General features: G+C 47.5%; 1 protein-coding gene and 1 pseudogene across 3 annotated transcripts in view; both read left to right on the top strand.

The window, feature by feature from the left end:
* The first annotated feature begins 1,228 nt into the window (after window positions 1-1,228).
* Window positions 1,229-18,848, top strand: part of PRKAG2 (protein kinase AMP-activated non-catalytic subunit gamma 2) — a 333,890-nt gene continuing 316,270 nt past the window's right edge. For 2 of the 3 annotated variants that reach the window (XR_016442380.1, XM_090047729.1), the window contains exon 1: window positions 1,229-1,374. Coding sequence is in view for 2 of the 3 variants with exons in the window: in XM_090047729.1 (XP_089903855.1) it covers window positions 1,279-1,374 (96 nt within the window). In the remaining variant the exon portion in view is untranslated. The remainder of the gene's footprint in view (window positions 1,375-18,848) is intronic. The other variant, XM_090047730.1, reaches the window with a different exon arrangement.
* LOC149865090 (U1 spliceosomal RNA) lies at window positions 7,787-7,937 on the top strand (annotated as a pseudogene).

An 18,848-nucleotide genomic window follows, 5' to 3' on the forward strand; every position in this document is an offset into this window, starting at 1 on the left:
TGCTGAGGGACTGGGGGAGGGACAAGGGGTGGGAATGAAAGTAAACCATGTTTACTCTCATTTCCCCTTGCAGCAGCGCAGGCTACAGAAAATGCCTTGGTGGGCCGCATAGTGGCCCACGGGCCATATGTTGGACAAGCCTGTGGTATAGGACCACTGCAAGATCTCAGGCCTTTCTAAGCCGGGAGCAGAGCACTTGTTATGGGAGTCAAGAGTCGGGTGTCTGCACACAATGTCCGGTCCAGCAAAGTTGGTGCTTGGGGATCCCCCACTCCATGCCGGTAACGTTGGCTTCACAAGGATGCTGGCGTTGCACACGGGGCTCCCAGTGAAAATGGAGAGTGGGGGCACTTTCTAATCCCCTAAAACACAGATCTGCCAAAAAGCACAGCCAGCAGTCAGGTTTCCATGAACCCTGCTGCGCGGGCCAAGCACTTGGCTTCACTGAAGCCCACATCACCTGCATGGGGTGGGTGATCCGCCAGCACCACCTTCCTCGACCCGGAAACGGATTTAGGCACAAGCTAAGTAAACTACAGCTGAGAGCCTGACATTATGAGGGGCCTCTAAATACGAAAAAAATATATAATAAAAACCTTGCAAATCCGGCATGCTTGGGACCGAGCACGTGCAGGAAAGCTGAAAATGCCGTTAGGTGCCACTCGTGGGCGACGGGTGCCCCCCGCGTCGGGGCGGGGGGGGAGATCGCTCACCGGGCAGGTCCCCCAGCCGTCAGTCGCTGAGCCAGCGGCGACGTGGGGGGCGCACGTGCCCCCGCGTGTCCCCCCCCGAGCGTCACGAACACCCGGCGGCCGGTCCCGCAGCACCAGCCGCGCGGGGCGCCGCGCGCAGGTGGCAGCAGCCGCGTCCCGACTCGGCGGGGAAGTGCCGTTTTTTGTCAGTGTCCTTCGTTGTCCTTTCGGTTAGAATAATACATTTTTAAAAAATTTTTCAGCGAGGCTTGACATCGCTTAGGGCCCCCCGCCCCGGCCTGTCACAACCCGGCCGGCTCGCGACTCCCAACCCGAGGCCCCTCGACAAAACGGACCCCGGCCTCCCGAGTCCGGCCCCCGGGGCGGCAGGGAAAGGCGAGGCGCCCCCGGCCTGTTCCGCCGGCCCAGGGCGAGGAGGCGCGGCTCGTCCTGGACTCGAGGCCGCGGCGGGCGCCTGGCTCCACCTGCCGGGGGCGGGGGCGGGGGCGGGGGCGAGGCGAGGCGGGGCGGGGCCGGGCGCTGCAGCGGCTCGTCGTCCGGGGGAGCGGAGCGGGGCCGCGGAGGCATGGGCAGCGCCGCCATGGACCCCGCCGGGAAGGAGGCGGCCGCCGGCAGGAAGGGCCCCGGCCACAAGAAGCGTGCGCTGCGGGTGCACATCCCGGTAAGTGCCTCGGCGCCGGGCCCGGGACGGCCGGCGCGGCGCGGCTCCCTGAGGCGTGGGGCCAGGCCCCGTGCGTGCGCTGGCCGAGCTGCGCCCCTCCGCGCCGGGGCAGTGCGGGGGACCGACCCTGCCTCGTCCCCGCCGCCCGAGGGAGGGAAATGCGACACGACGAGCCGCCCGCGGGGAAAGTTTCTTCCTGTTTGTGCTCCGAGAGCCAGGCGCGGGGCCGCGCGCTGTCTGGAGCTTCCTCGGACCCTCTCGGGCGCCCCGTCCTCGCCCGCCTGCCCCGAGCTGGACGCCCACCCCGGTTGTTCCTCCAGGGGTTTGGCCTCAGCAAAGCGTGGGGGAGCGGATGCTGGTGCAAGGTTTCCGTTTGGCTTGTGGCTGAAGAAAAATGAAGTGGACGGCGTGTCGAATGTGCACGGTGCAGCACGGGGGACGTGGGTCTGTGCACGGCTCTTCCACGCGCCGCGCAGGGCTGTTCGCTCTCTGGAGGGCGCGAGGCCACTCGCCGCCCCAAGCCTGACTTCCCGTCCCGCAGCGTTTCGGCGCAGGCAGCGTTAGGCAAAACGAATCCCGTCTTGTCTTGCTTGGGGGCTTTCAGCACCTCTGTCACTAGGGTCTAGATACTGCTGCCTGCCGGGATGCCGGTGTACTTCACAACCGTCAACCGATGGCCTTGACACATACAATTATTCCCATTTTATAGATGGGGAAGCTGAGGCATAGAGGGATGAAGGGCATTTATACGCATACCTTTTCTGACGAGTGCTGCGCTGCTTTGCGTGCAGTTGTATAAGTGGCATAAAGTACAAGAAACCTGTGATGTGTTGTAGTTCAGAAGCTCGGTGTTGACTTGCATTTGCCTGCTTATACAGATTGTATGCCCCGCAACACATTTGCAGCACAAGCATGTGTACAAATGCCCCAAGTGACCTTCCAGATAGGTGTCTTGGACTGAGTTAAAAAGAGAGGTCAGATGTTTTGGCTTCTTATTTCTTCTCCCTAATACTCAAGGCCATCTTTCTTCTCCAGCCTCGATTTTGTCCTCAATGGAAAACCTTTAGACAAAGAAGATAATTGATTTTCCATGTCTTAATTTTTTTCCCCTCTCTTGAATGGCCTGGTAATGTCGGTTGTCACTTGGCAAATGCTAGATATATGAATATCTGCTACTAAAGAGCTGATCTTGCTGTCACTCAAGGCAATCAGAGTTTCGACACAGATTTAGTTAAGAGCAACTGAGACTTGCTTCTCCTTCCCCTTGCCAAGCTGATAAATCCGCTCCCTATTTTAGTGAAATTGGGGCCTGCATTCCTACAAATGGATCAAAGGGCCTAGACATTTCAGGTGTGGCTATATATTTATCACTGGGTTTCTATTTTCTGGTATGTTGCAGTATAATTGCATTAAGAGTTTTTTCCTCATCCTTCTGGCTTGACAGTGAAATCTGCATTTGAAAAGATCCATTTAGACTGTAGTTTTTTCCCTCTCCTCTTTCATAACATTTTCTTGGCTGTTGTTTTGGAGCATGACTTCTATTATTTCAGTGGCGCCTGTCAGTGCTTCTGTAGTTGTCAAGGGAGCTTTCATCAGGCAGTAATTTTTATTATGCTCATCCTCCTCCTCTTCGTCTAGCTGCAAGATCATGTTTATTGCTGAGAGATTTAATTCTTGCTTGTTGAGTTCCTCGAAGTAAGGCCAAAGAAAGGGAAGAATAAGGTGTGCACAGAAAGCAGGATAGAAGAGAAAACATTGAGGGAGAGACCTACAGGAAAGAAATTATAAAGATTAAGAGTCTGATGCTGTCTGGTATCATAGTGATGTTCATCTGAGCCATTTGGTAAAACTGCCCTAGAAAGCATTGACAATCATTAGCAAGAAGTAGAAAAAGTCTAAAAACTATGTGAAAGATGAGATTAGGTATAAGGGCAAAACAATGTAGCTAGCATTAGTTATACCTGAATGGAAGGTATAGAGGTTCTCTGTTACAGATTTTCCTTTTTTTAGGGGTTGCCTAAACAGTGGCAATAATTGACGAGCTTGAAAAAAGCCTGTTTTGCCTTGGGTCACTGTGGAAGGATTGTACCTGTTTCAGATGAGAATAGTGGGAGAAACAAAGAACATAATACACCTACTTTTTTCAGAGCCACTGCTTTCTGAGCTGAATCCACCCCTCCTTCTGCCCATGTGAGGCATCTGTTCTGGGACAGTAAAGTTAAGGTTTTGGGAAGATTGGCAGTCTACAGGGTGTCTGTAAGCTGGATGCTCCTGACTTCTGCTGTCTTGATATGTACTAGCATGAGATGAGCTTTAGATCACCGTGTTCCTCTAGCATGGCAGTAAGTTAGTTGCTAAATCAGTGGCTGGCTCAATGAGCTTTCCTTCTGTGCAGTTACCTAAGTAATTTATAATGACAGACAATTAATTTAGCTTGACCATAATATCATCGTAGGAGCCAATATGAGAGATGATAAGGAGGAGCAGACTTTAGCCCTATCTCAGCAGCACTTTCTGAAACTGTGAAAAGATGCTTTCTGTATGCTTAAAGCAGAGATAGAAAAGAAAGCAAGCCCCAGGTCTGAATATGCCTGGAATCTGCCAGCATTCAGATACAAAGCTCCACTTTGTGGCTGTAGCTTATCTCTAATGCAAAGATTTTAGTTCTTAAAACCATTAGAAGGCAACAGAACAAATCATAATTGGAATTGCATGCGTCTATTGCTTGGTACATCTTTTAAAAGCACTGTAATCTCTGTTCTCCGAGAGGATACAATTGTCTGACTCAGCTTGTAGCAGAGTTTGGTACTTTTCCTGAGTAATCTTAGAGGATTGCTCAGTTCTAATATGTCACTGGAATAAGCTGTTGCTGCAAGATTCTGCTCTGACTTAAGTTGGGTTTACACTGGTGTAACTCGATTCCAGTGTAATTTGGATTCCCACAGTGTAACCTAGTGGACTCTGCCCCAAGAACCTCACCCTGACTAGTGTTGAGTACCTGAGGCTTCAAAAGGGCGAAAATTGCCAGTACTTCACAGTTCTTTGAATTAGACCTGAGTACATTAGAAAGTGATTGTTTTTGTTGTTGTTATTGTAAAAAATCACAAAAGAACAACTAGATTTTCACAGTAAGCCACAAATAACACCTGTGGGGGCGGGGGGTGCAATGTGTGTGTTGTAGATAAATAAATAAAAAGCTTCTGTTCTGCTCAGGGAAGTGTTTAATGCCACCTGTTCTGCCCTGACAGAAACTGGTGCAGTGAGAAGGGTCTGTAAAGGATTTGTGTTGTAGGTAATAAATAGTTGTTCTGGAGACCAGAGGTGGCTGGGCAAGAGCTCTGCACATTTCCCCACTTTTTATCAAAGCATTTTAGGTACTCTTTCCCCATCTCATCAGAGAGATGTAGTTAGCTGTGTTCGAAGTCACGTAGAAGGCAGGATAGTCTTCCACCTTATAGACTAATAGCTAGTGAATTTTTCTGAAAGGATTTCTGAAAGGAGGGAACCTGCTAGTGTTTCTTATCCCAGAACAAACTTATTTGAATAGCCGGGTTTTTTGCAGGGGAAGAGGAGAGGGAAGTACCCCTTTAAAACTGAATCTTGATTTGTTCCTGCTTTCTCCTCTCATCATCTAGAAAAAAGGTGCCCTGAATGCCGTGCTTTGGGTATTTCACGGGAGTACCAGAGATTTGAGGGAAGCAAGGGGGAACATTGGAGTTCGCACAGGAACTTTTCAGCTGCATTGTAAATAAGATTTTGCAAAAGGAGTAGCATCTAATAACTGCAGTTGCTAGGGATAACAGAGAGAACTGTCAGCCCTTCTGATTCAATCATGAGCTGATTGGTAGGGAGTGCAATTGCTTCTTTAAACCATATCCCTTTTCTCCACCTTGTACTTCTGATTTAACCTGCCCTCCCTCTTGTCACCCCCAAGCCAGGAGCTCTGCAGGCCAGCAAGAAGATGAACTGCTTCAGAAGAGTGAAGCATGAGCATCAAAGAACCAGGGGAGGGGTGAGAAGCTGAGCAGACACGGATCATGAGGCTCTTAGCCGCCAGAGGCGTGTATCTTGTTGTGTTGTTGGAGATTTTTAGAAATGGCAGCAAACTGCATGGGAAGAGAAGGGGAGGGGTAGGAACTGGCTCCAGCTGAAAATGAGTGTGGAGAAGAGGAATGAGGAAGTTGGTTCATTTGCCATCTCTGTGCCAGCATAGTGATAAAGGTTAAATCTTCCCATTAAAATTACAGTGGGCTTCCTCAGCAAACTGCATGGCATGCTATGTACTGTCTGTCCCCTTTAGTGTCCCAAGCTACAGAATTGGGGCCAGAGCAACTGATTGCCTACCAAAAAGCATTGTTTATAGTGTATGACTGGATATAGCAGGTTACTTTCAAACCCCAGACGCATGCTGTTTGCAGCACTTATTAGGTACTCCTGAACAGCCTTGCTGACACTGCAGATACCCGTTGCTGAAGTTTCCATCTCATCAGGTGGTGCTCTTTGCTTGTCTCATCACAACATCCCAGGTGTGTGTGGGGCGGGGATTGTCATGGGAGCCAGAGACAGAGGTGGGTGGTGTCAGGAGCCAGACTGAGGTGCAAGGGTGGCCTTGTGATGTATGTGGAAGCAAGCACCAGCTGACATGCTGGAGATGCGAGTGCCTCCAGTTGCAGCCCAGATTGACCCCAGGCACCTGTGACAGAGCCTGATCCATAGCCTGATAGCAACATAACTCCCTCCCCTTCCACCAGGGCCCGAGCCTCTGAACCTGACTGACCCCAGCCCTTCTCTGTCTCCCTAGGACAAATCTCGTCTCTTAACCTGTGCTTCACTTTTCTCACCTCTCTGGAGGGGCTCATTTTCACGCTTGTAAATGAAGCACTGATGTTGCTTAGATGCAACATACCTTGGATATAACATACTTCTTTCTGGTCCGTGGGTGGTATGTTATTTTAGGGTTCTTCTGTACCAGTAAGGACACTGGAAGGTCAGTCACTGTATTTTAGAAAATAAATTGGGGTTAAGAAAGCATTTTCATACAGCTGCATAGACATCCTGCTTGTATGTCATTTATATGTCCAATACGCTTGGATCAGCTTAGAAAAGGGCTTGTTCAATGGCATTGTGAGGCCCTGTTAGTCCTTGTGACACCCTTAGCAAATGCTAGTTAAAAAGTAAAAAAAAATGGTGTGTATGCATGTGGCAGGATGGGCAAGGGGAGGAATAGGTCTTCCTCTTTCCTACTTCCTGCCAATCCAGCAGCAAGCTGTGTGCTTTCCTATTCCTGAATCATTTTCCAATAATAAATATTCTGTGTATTAACGTATGCCCTTAACATTCATGTGGCCATAGTGCAACCTCACTACATTTGAGAACTATGTAACTATAACAGGTAGTACTCATTGACCATACAAGTGGAGTTAAATCGGGGTGCTCAGCCCCTGGCTTGTGGGCCAGATCCAGTCCCTGTGCCATGTCATCTGGCCTGCAGGGCTCCTCATGTATCTGTGGGGATTTTTGCTGGCTGTGGTCCCGTGTGCTAGACTTAACGGACTTAAACAGTTGAGCTCTGCTTAGTCAATAGAATTCAGAACTGATTTGGCCCGAGACATAAAATTAAAAAAAAAAAATAGGTTCCCATCAACATTGTCATCGGCCTTGAATGACTCAAGTGTAGTTAAAGGGGGAAGGGCTGTCCCTTGCACTGCAGGCAGGCTCACCCCTGTGAGAGTCTGCCGATGTCTCCAAATGTGAGGATCTTGACTACACAATTTATGGTGATGGTGGATTGGTTTTGGGCTTTCCCTCTAGCTTGCTCCTTCAAGCCTTTTGGCTAGGGGCAACTTTACTCCAAGGCCTCCAGGCTTGGGGCTTGCATGTAAGATGCTTCCAATCCATGGCAGGCATCTGAAACCCCAGACCATGAACGACACGTGCCTCTGGCAGCTGGGGGGGGGATGGTGGTGCAGTGGTGGGAGCATGGCGGCGGTAAGTGGGAGCTCCTGCAGACGCCGCTGGCACTGTTGGTGGGGGAAGAAGGGGTGGCGAGTGCCGACTGGGGGCTCGGCAACCACCTGCTGCTGGCAGTGGCTACCGGGGATCGTGAACTGCCCACAGATGCTGCTGGCAGTGTTGGCGGCGGGATAGCGAGCAACAACAGTGTCAGCGGCGCCTTTTTGTAGGGGTGCACCACCACGCTTAGGGGGTACACGTGCACCCCCTACGTGTCACCCCTGCCCCAGACTGATGAGTCTGGGAGGTAGGACACTTGCCTTGCCAGTGATAGTGCCAAACAGAGTTGAACAATTGAGTTCTGCTCAGTCAAAATTTGGAATTTAATTTGGAACTGATTTGGCTTTGGAAACAAACAACATTTTATTAAAAAAAAAAAAAAAAAAGTAGGTTCCCATCAGCAGGGGAAATACCATGATCAACAGGTTTTCCCAGGGTGAGGCCTATCCATTGCTCTCTGGGCAGGCTGACCCTGATGAGTTTCTCAAGTGTGAGGAAACTTGGCTGCATTATGTTGTGGTAATGGGGGATTGTGTCTGCACTTTCCCCATGGCTTACTTCTTTGGTCTTTTGGCTAGGAGCAAGTGTGAGCAGGCAGCATCCTAACTCCAATGCCTTTGGATGCCTGCCATGGATTTGGGGAGTATCCAAAGTCCCAGGGACAAGATTTGGCTGGTGGTATGGCCACACATACATGAACAACTGAACTTGGCTGAGTCAATTTGAAATATGGAACGAATTTGGTGTGGAGCCAAAAAAAAATCAGCATTATTGGCACCAGGGTAGGCTATCAGAGCTTGCTTCAGCCTCTCTGAGTGCCAGCTTGATATTGCAGTACATTCAGGCCCAGTGCTTGTTCCCTCCTGGGAGAACAACTGCCCTTTTTTTTTTAGGGCTACACACACAAAAAAGGGTTCACAGCAGTGTTTGTCCACCTAGGCCAAGTGTTTTATGGCCATGCTCAGCATGGGCTGCATTTAGTCAACTTCATAGTTGATTTCCACGTCTGAGCACTTGGTGCTTTGAGCACCAGTGTAATGATATCCAGTGTATTTATTGGTGGGGAAGGGGAGGTTTAAGGGCCTTCTTTCTCCATGCTGATTGGTGGGGGGACCTCATCTTATTCAGGCAAATACGGGGCCGGGGGGGGATCTATATAAAAGCTATATAATAAGTGGTGGCTTGGCTGTGTGGTACTGTACAACCCCTGCAATATTTCTAGGAACGGTAGCGGGTGGCAAAAACACAAAAAAGTTTCTACTGCAGTTGGACTGATGTGTTTATTTTTCAGGTGGATGGTTGGGGAAGAAATCCAAGCTGCTGCTCTTTACATGTCTCAGTCTCTGGGATACAGTGCTTCCGTTTAAAGTTTGTGTGTGGAATACTGTATCCTGTAAATTACAGGGGATATTTTTATATGAATATAATAAAGAATGGATGGTTTTCTCCTACCTTTTTTAGGTAGTAGAGAACCATAATACAGTACAACATACTCGTTATTGCCTTCAGTCATTGAGGATTTATAGCATAGTACATAGGGTTCCTTATATTGTTTTAGATGATTTAGCTTGGCAATTTTTATTATGCAGGGTTAGTTTAATGGGAGGCATAACAAATCTGTTGCAACATATATTTTACGGTCGTCAGCTGTACTATACAGTATTTATATAAACTTTACCATCATTGATATTAGGATAACCTGGAATCATCTGTTCCCAAAATCTGTTTTTAGCAGTTGTCAGGGGATCAGTGTTTATACATTTTTTGAGCCTCTAGACAGACAGACGCATGGATTTTACATTCCAGAAGTAGGAACTAGTGGTGCATGTAAATGCGCTCCCTACAATATTATGAAAATCTAGTTACTTTGCATAGCATGAACAAAGTGTTAGAGAATATGCAGACAGATTTTCAAGATAGTATGCAGCTGGGACGCTAATAAAATTGCTCTTGATTCTCCAAAAACAAACTTGAACACAGGAGTGACGACTCTGTGGTTAGTGTCCCGAACTGGGATTTGAGGCAGATTTGGTTCAGTTCTGTATTCTGTCACAGACATCCTGTGTTGCCTTGGGCAGGGCATTTGGCCCAGGTACCCACAGGGCTTTAGGTGCTTAACTCCTGTTGACTTCAGTGGTAAGGTTTGGAAGCTGATTTATGTGGATTTGGGCCTAAGCGCATTTCTGTTTCCATGCTTTTACATGCAGATAGCACTTTCCGACTCATGGGTGTGAGTTACTTTTCATTCCATCCAGGAAGAGCACGCACCGACTGCTGATACTTCCGTAGCCTGATGAAGGGTTTTTGAACCCGAAAGCTTGCTTAATAATTGTTTTTCCAACTATTTAAGTTGGCCTAATAAAAGATACCAGATTCACCCAAAGAACCTTGTCTGATAAACATTATGTATACTCTGAGAGAGTACAATAACAGGAGTTATATAAGCCGAGTTTTTTAGCTGAATAGAAAATGGGTGGATGGGAGGTGGTAAATATAGGGCCATATCATGTTAAGGATAGTACATGTATATTAGCCCATGCCATATTAGTTCTGTAGCGTTTTGTCCACCTTCTTAACGTTAATCCTATAATACATTACATGTGGAATGTGTGTCTCTGCTCATAAATTCCATTTTTGTTTTATGAGTGCCTGTTGCGCTTCTGCCTGCCTTTTGATTCCGTTCTATAGTGGAGCTTTGAAGGTTAATTTTGGTAACCAGGACTTGATCTTTGGTGCTTGTCTTTTCTACACTGGTAAATTTCCGTGAGCATGCTACTTTTGTTCAGGTCAGAGCAACCACACTTCAATCAACACTCCAGCTACAGCATTATTTGATTAGCGGCTGATGAGTTGTAACTCAAGCAGCTGTATCCTTGCTCCACAGGTAACTTGGATTATCAGCACACCCATGTGTTTTTAGCCCCTTCTTTGTAAAGGATGTTTTACAATCCCATGTTCTCATGGGACTGTTCTCAGAGACTTCCTATGCCTGAAGAAGGGAGATTGTGCTTGAAAGCCTGCAAAGAACTTATTTCCAATTACTCAGTTGGGCTAATAAAAGTTATTACAAAGAACCTTGTCTGCTTAAGTATGTCCTTAGACCAACACAGCTACAACCAAAAACCCAGTACCTGAGGAATGTATCTTAATGACCCAGTGATCAGTTACTACCTTGACTCCCAAGAGTTTGGGTAATGGGATTCAGCCTCGTTAGTTAGTTCCCAAAACAGCAGACTGGCCTCCACTTAGGCTATAAGCAGGGATCACATTTGTCCCAGGATAAACCATTTTATCTTGGGACAAAGTGCAGTCATTAAGATGTCCATGTCTGTTGACCTGGGACAAATCCCAAAAAGCTTCAGAGATTAAGAGAATAACTAAAAGTTTTTTCTGAAACATTGCAATTGCGTCTGAACACTTATCCTGGGATTGTATCGTTGAATAAATGGCAAAGACGTGACAGTTCATTCAGCTGCTCACTATACCTTGATTAGATGAGTGATGTGTGCACATGTCAATCCTGGGATTTTTCTGTTCTTGGACAGACAGAGGCACCGTTTACCCCAGGACAAATTCAGCGTCTCTTCCTAACCTTAGGAACCTTCGCTTTACATTGTAATGACTGAAAGTAATATCAGAGTGCAAAGAAGCATTCGGACAGGTGACAATGCACTGCTGTGATGGCAGGGACATGGGACACTAGAGCTGGCCTCACCCCCTCCCCTCCCTTGGAGGTGATGGTGGCAGCAGCAGCACAGGGGGGTGTCGAGATGCCACACGGGCCAGGCCACCAGTGCTGGCCTTGGCCTACTCCTCCCCACTTCCATTGTCACCGCCTGCAGGGCTGACCCGGTGGTGGTGGGAGAAGGAGTGGGCCTGCCGTGGTCGTGGCAGTGGCAGTGGGGGAAGGGAAGAAATGGGCCCAGGCCCAACAGGCCTCCAGTACAAAAACAACATTCTTTGTAAACTTGCCACTATTTTAACTTTGCAAGTAATGAAATACTAGGTATCTTTAATGCAGCAGTACACTGCAATGAAACCTAGTTACCTGTTCTTGGAGCACTATAGTGTTCAACCAAGACTGGGGAGTTAATGTACTAGGGGCTTTTAAATGTATATAAATTTGTAGGGATAGTTAGAGTTTACAGTCTTCAGGAGACACCTACAGACAAGAGGTAGGAGAAGGGAAGTAGTATTATTTCCATTGTGCACATAGAAGAATTGAAACAGTCTCTCAGATTGCACACCGAGTCTGCAGTGGAAATGCAAATAGAATAGTTTAGTGCCTGTATTTCAAGACAACTATCTCTTTCTGAAGAGCTTCTTATAGGTAGCCCTGACTGAAAGTTTTTACCAGGTGATGACTTTTTTGATGTTATGCCCGTAATGAATTTGTGACTTCTTCAGTTCCTTCTGGATGGGTCACGAGAGCCATACCAGCTGGTAGGAGCCTTATGGGTGGCATGAGCAGAAGGGTCAATTATTGAATGGACTAAATGAACCTTCCTGATCATAGTTCACAGTTGAGTAGAATCTGGCCGTGCTCCTTCCAGTGCTGTTTGGTGGATGCACGATCTGTGAGAGAGGTGGAGCCATCCTGGGATCACAGGGGGGGCTGGGCCATTGGAACATGGCCCATGGATGGCTTTTATTGCTTCAAAGAAGCTTTGCATGTCATGTTTATCAGTGAAACTCTGGATCTCCATGGCCTTCGCTTGCCACCACTGGTTCTTGATGTTCCCATAGCCCCCTCTGAACTACAGCTTTAAGCTGGTTGTAAGCCTCTCATTTTTTGCTGGTTGGAGGGTTCATTTTGCCAGCTGTAGAACACGGTTTTCTTCTGATGGATAAGTGCTGGGATTTCCTCATTTATTCTCATTGAACCAAACTTGGTGATGGTAATTGTAGTATCCAGTTCATTTGGTGACTTCATGCCTTATGAATAACGTTCGTAAGTTCCTCCCAATGTGCCTAGATGTCCTTGATGTCATCAGGTAAGTCAGAGAGACTCTCAGTAAGGCAATGCTGAAGAGCCTTGTATCTAGCTTGGTCTTGGAGTGCCTTGATATTAAATCTCTTCTGTATTCCTTTAGGTTGTTTACAGTGTTGTGGTGCAAGGTCCATGATTGATCTGAGCAAAGAGTAGTCTGTCCAGTAGTCATCTCCACCTCTCAGGACTTGGGTGATACAGACATCAGTATGATCATGGACTCTAACAGTAATATAGTCAAGAAGATGCCAGTGTTTGGAGCATGGGTGTTTCTAAATGGTCTTATATTTGTCACTCTCTCTGAAGATAGATAGTATTTGTGATGGGCAAGTCATGCTCTGCATGTTTGCTGAGGAGGAGGATACCAGTGGAATTTATTTTCCCTACCCCCTCTTTGGCAATGGTGCCACTCCAGAGTTCAGAGTGTTGCCCAACTCTTGTGTTGAAGTCACCCATGAGGATGAGCTTGTCTTCCTTGGCAGTGGCAGTCAGGACTGTGTCAAGAGCAGAGTAGACCTGTTCCTTGTTGACTTCATTAACTGTGGGGGTGTACACACTGATGACTGTAGCATACTGGTTGAAACTGAGCTTGAAGGGGAGAGCCATAAAGGATGTGTTAATGTCTACAGGGAGTTCTGGGAGTTCTGCAGTCTGACTAAAAATCTTGCTCCTGATGGAAAAGCCAACCTGTGAATGAGTCTCTTTTCAGGTGGCTTTCCTTTCCAAAAAAAATCTACAGCCACCTTCTTTTATCTGGCCTTCATCTGCCCAGCAGGTCTTGCTTAGGGCAGCAATATCCATGCCATATTTTGCAAAATTTCTAGCCACTGTGGCGGTTCTTCTTTCAGGACACACTGTTCCGGGAGTCCGTGAGAGTGTGGACCTTCCATGTGGCTCATTTTAGTACTTTACTTTGCTGGTTTCAGCAGTAGGTAGAGTAATTCCACTGGATGTGGCAATCCAGCCAAGAGGGTTTGAGATGGCCTGTTTAGGGCATCTTTTCTAGCCTCTTCCCCATTCAGAGTGAGCAGAGGGGATCCTCAAGAGGATAGCTCAGTCATGGCTGCAGCTGCTGAGTTGTATTTTTGTCTTGGTAAGTACTGTGACACGATTGCTGCCTTTGTGCAGATTTGTGACTAGGGACCCCAGAAATCACTCTTCCTGTTCCCACCACCACTTATCCATCACCACATGGCTTGGTTTGTTAGATATGTTAACATCCCTGGCAGAGGCCTGCATGTGATATCTTTTAATGTGGAGAAGCCAATGCGCAAGCAAGAGCCACGCAAACTTGACAGGAAGGAGCCTTGAACCCAGTGGTTAGGATGTCCAAGACAACCAGAGACCTCCATCCTACTGCAGCCCTTGTCCGCCTTCACAACCACGGAGAACCAGCAGGTCCTCAAGTATACCTGTTCTGCCATTGGGCTTTTCAGGACCATGCTTATTCTGGGACCTCGCCTCAGACCTGTTCGCTGGGGGAGATCCTACCAAGAGTACAAGACTCTGGACGACATAGCTCTGAGGGTCGCTGGAACACACAAGCTTCTCCACCACAACAAGGTTACAGTCCAAGGAGAGGTCTTGAACTATCTTGTTTAGCTCTTAATCTTTCTACGTATGTATATAGTTTGGCTGAGTGAAGGTGATGAAGAAAAAGGCTTAATTCTATAAATACCAGGACTTCAGGGATGTTAATGGTAATAAGAGAAGGGAATCAGTGAGAGAGAGACTTTGGAGCATAACTGATCAAAAAGGGAAAATTGGGCTGTCAGGGTCATATATTTAGTAGGGCGGTGGTTTCCAACCTTTTTAGACTGTGAACCGGCAAACTGCAGACCACAGACTGGCAAAAGGTGGACCAGCATACTGCAGTCTGGAAGTGCCCGGCATACTGCTCAGTACGAAAAAGGGTTGGCTGCCGGTCCGCAGTACGCTGGTCGCTTCTGGTCCGGCAGCCAATCCTCCTGTGGACCGGCAGCCAACCCTGCCAGGCTGTGACCCAGAGGTTGGGAACCTCTGTAGTAAGGGGTTAGTTTCCCCAAGGAAAGCAGTAAAAAGAAACCTAATTTCTGTGGTCTTCAAAGCTAAGACTGGAGCAAGCACTAAAAATGTACTGTAGGGAACGATCCATTTTTGAGAGCTGAAAATCATCTAAGAATCCTTTTCAGTCTCCAACCTTTGTGATTCTTCAAGAGCTCAGGGGTTGTGTGCACTTGATCAGATTGATCCTTGAAAAATATAATGGCACCAAACAGATTTGGTGTAGGTTTTGTGCATGTGTGAATGAGCTGCAAGTGTGTGTTATAAGACTGTGTGTGCTGGAAGGAAACAAACAGCTCTAGTAGGTACAATATATTTTGGATCCTTTGCATGAACAGGTCTCTGCTAATGTAAAAACATCTGGATTTAGTTTTTGGCTATACTAAATTTTAATTTACATTTTAAATCCTGTGCTTTAATAGGACAAAGCCAGTAGAACGACAACTTTGAATCTGCAAATGCCTCTTCGCCTTATATTGATAAAATTTTTGAACAACAACAAACTCTGCAGCTTACAATTCCAACCAGTTGGGCTAATGGCTTGAGAGATTAAGGGTACTTTAAAGTTTGAATCCTACTGCCTTGAGTACCTACTGCTGTCCAAGACCAATACTATAATTTGGACTAACCTTGGTCTTTGGCTCGCTCGCTGTTCCTTGCTTACAACTGTTCCTGTAGAAATCTTTGAAGTCATGTCATCTCAAACAACGCATGGTCCTCAGAGCCCACTGGGGGCAGAAAAAAGTCTGAGAACAATGAGAACAGGCACAGCCAGTCACTTCCTCTAATTGTTGTAGTGGATGGTGGAATATAAAGAGGAGGAGGGGGGCAATGGAAATGTGTCTTGGAGTGGAAATTGCTGTGTGAAAACAAATATGCCCAGGCTTGCTGGTTGGGTGGCTGACTTGCTGTGCAGAATAACCTCTGCAACAGGAATCCTCCGTTTTGGATATGTGTAAGCCCTGGCCAGAGGACATTAATGTTTTTATTTCAGAAACATTTCTTTTCATGGCTATTAAGAAATCTGTTTTTTAACTTCTAAATGTTGGAAAAGGAAAGTACGAGTCAACTATTCATTTAGCTGGCTAAAGTCTCTTTCGTCTTAAAAACAAGCTGTATTGAGGCCAAAGTGGGGCAGGATTTTAAATTTTCAGGTAACTCTGTTTTGCATAATACCCATTATCCCAAGTGCTCTGAAAATGGATACCTGCACAGCAGATCTGTACTGTATCTACTTCTGGGGATCACCTGGTACATGACACAGCTGAGACAGAGAAGAGGGGATGCTACACAACTGTTCTTTTTTCAGCTTAGCTCCTAGCCATTTCAGCAATACAATTGACAGGTGAGCTGACTGTGAAGATAACATAGCTACAGTGTGCCTCCAGTATTCCCACTGACTTCAGTGGGGCTGGATCAGGGCCTTAATGAACATCATGCATGACCTCTATTGTGCATGCATTTTATGTGACTTTTCAAATATTCCTTCCTTAGTCAAATCAATACCAGTTTCTTCTGGAACATTTCTCCCATAAGAACTGTTTCTATCAATGTCACCTTACAAAATTCAGCTTTTTCCAAAAAGAAGGAATTAAAGTTGCAAGGTTTTTATTCTTAAATTCCAAAATAAATGTAATTTCCCTCCCAAACAAGAAGGGACCTTTTGAAGAGAAGCAAAATTAGGATGAACTTTTTTTTCCTGAAAAGTAAACTCTAGAGAAAGTTATAAGCAGTTAAAACATGGGGTCAGAAATTAAGCATTATATACCCTTTACCAGAAGTGACTGGTGTCCTGCCATAATTTACAGTAATCTGAAAGGGTCACAACCTTATAGGAGGAATTTGTTTTCAGGTCAGCCAAAAAAACATCGTCTCCGTATTGGACACCTGCATATTCAGCTGTTGCTATAGGATCTTATTATTCACTGTTGAAATATAGCCATTTCTGGGGCAAAATGTGACAGTTGCAGTCAACAATCAACATTGCAGAGTAATTGGGGAAAATCCAAATACTTACTTCATCTACTTAGTAAGTGAATCTGAGATGTCTCTGTAACTGGATTACAAGTTATTCTTTTATGGGGGCTACATGAAGAGGGAATTGTCAGCAAAAGACACTGATTAGTTGATTTGGTAATGGAGCTATCATTAGTAACTTGATTATGTCATTACATTGCTTTCCCTTTTAGACAGATATTTGTATTGTATTAGAACTAATTAATCTGTAGAAACAGCCTGTGTGTGGTGCAATGGATTTTAAGCGGAGAATGATAGCGGACCTAAATTGGAGATGGTTTACTGATAGAAATATGTGGTTAGCAGTGTTGTTAGCAATACAGAAGGATGATAATGGAGAGCATAAATGTTCCAAGGAGCTGGATTTTTGTGGTTTTTCTTATTTAAAGTTTTCATATGAATTGAGAGCTCTTCCAAGGTGCTAGACTGATGGGTCAGTCTATCACAAACAGTAGCTGTGCAAGCTGCCTTATCTCCTCGGGTTGCTTCAATTCTGAGAGGCCAGTTTAGCCTCCTGGCAACTACTAGCAAAGGTATGAACTGTTGTGGGGTGTCAACTTGCTCTCCTGTGACTGAAGTGAGGGCCCTGCTACAGGAAAAGGCAAGGGAAGTCAAAACCAATGCAAATATTAATCAGTCACAGAAATGCAAGTTGTGTCTTTGTTCAGAGGCTCTCCACTTTTATTTAAAAACATTAAGCTTCCCAACATCTTTGAGAGAAGTTAAACTTTAGGGGTTAAGGCCAGCTTTTTCAGAAGTGTCTAGTAATCTTGGATGCCTAATTTGAGGCTCTTGATTTCACTGGGAAATTCAACACTTCTCATCTCTAACCAGTATCTTAGTAGCTAAAGCTGGGCACCAAAAATAGTCTGTTTTAAATAATTCTTGGCACAAATCTCTTGTCCATTGTTGAACAACAAATTCATGAAACAGCTGAAAGTAAATTCCTGATTTAGCAGTCAGTAACCAGTAGACATGTGTGGCCCTAATTCTGCTGTTACGACATCGTTGGAGTTGCCCTGATGTATTGTGCTGTAAGTGAGCTCTGAATGGGGGCCACTACGCAGACAGACAATGCAAAGTGATTCAATGTTGCCAATATCTAAAGCTATATTTTGCCCCAGTAGTGTGTTGTGAATAAACAGGACAGTTGGAACGATTAGTATTTTTCCATTTTTCCTTGACTGGCAGGAAGATCTAACTTTCTTTCTGCAATACACATGGCATAGAGACAGCCAGAGCTTTATGGCTCCAGGTGCTTCCAGTGGCTCAGTTGAGGAGGTGGGTCAAGGGTGGGCAATTATTTTGGGTGGAGGGCTGCTTACCTAGTTTTGGCAGGCGGTTGAGGGCTGCATGTGTAGTGCCACCCCTTGACAGGTTCCCCGCCCCCTGGTCACCACCTTGGGACCCATGTCCCAATGTCTTGGGACCAATGTCCCAGGGCCAGCAGTGGTGGGGCCCAGAGCAGGGCACAGGCTGGCAGGGGTCTGCGGAGCCGGGCTGGGCTGCACCAGCAAGGAGTGAGGAGCCCCTGCCAGCTGGGACCCCGCGCTCCTGCCACCCCGCTCTGTGCCCCACCGCCACTGGCCCCAGGACACAGGTGCAGGCCCCATGCTCCCACTGGCTCCCCACTTGCTCACCCCCAGTGCCCCCAGTCCCACACTGCAGGTGCTTGCAGCCCGTGCAGGGCTGGCTGGAGCAAGCACAGGCAGCCTCATGCAGGCTGCAGGTGGCTGCAGCATGGGCCACGGGGCGGGTGAGGGGCCACTTTTCCCGTGCTCAGTACCAGCTTGTAACCTGCCCCACTGCCAGCCTGGATTGGGGGTGGGGGGGGGAAGAAAGCAACCCCTTCCCACCCCATGCCCGGTGCCCCACACTGCAGCTGCTTACAGCCTGTCTGGGGCTGCCTGTGACTGCTCCAGACAGCCCTGCACGGGCTGTGAGTGCCTGCAGTGCGGGGCGCCGGCCATGGGGCAGGCAAGGGGCCGCTTTTCTCTGCGCAGGGAAGGAGTCCAGGGAAAAGCTGAGCGTGGGGTGGAAGTGGCCCCTCCCCTGCCCCATCCCCGGTGCCCCGCGCTGCAGGTGCTCGCAGCCTGCATGGGGCTGTCCGGAGCAGGCACAGACAGCTCCACGCGGGCTGCGAGCAGCTGCAGCATGGGGCACTGGGCAGGGAGGGGCCGCTTCCCCCCGCCCCCCATGCTCCTTCCTTGCCTGGGGTCCCCCCACTCCCACCTGAGCTTCCCATGCTGGGGCAGCCACGTGCTCGCAGCCCAGAAACCAAGGCTGGGGGGTGGGGCTGTGTGGGCCCTGCTGTTGTTGGAGCCCGCTGGGCTTCCCCTGGCATTTTTGACAGGAACCAAGGGCAGAGAAATATTAATTTTCTACACATTTTTTTTAAGGACCTCACAGGCTG

Source organism: Crocodylus siamensis, chromosome 5 (assembly GCF_052110815.1).
Source record: "Crocodylus siamensis isolate JL-2025a chromosome 5, ASM5211081v1, whole genome shotgun sequence".
Taxonomy (NCBI): Eukaryota; Metazoa; Chordata; order Crocodylia; family Crocodylidae; genus Crocodylus; species Crocodylus siamensis.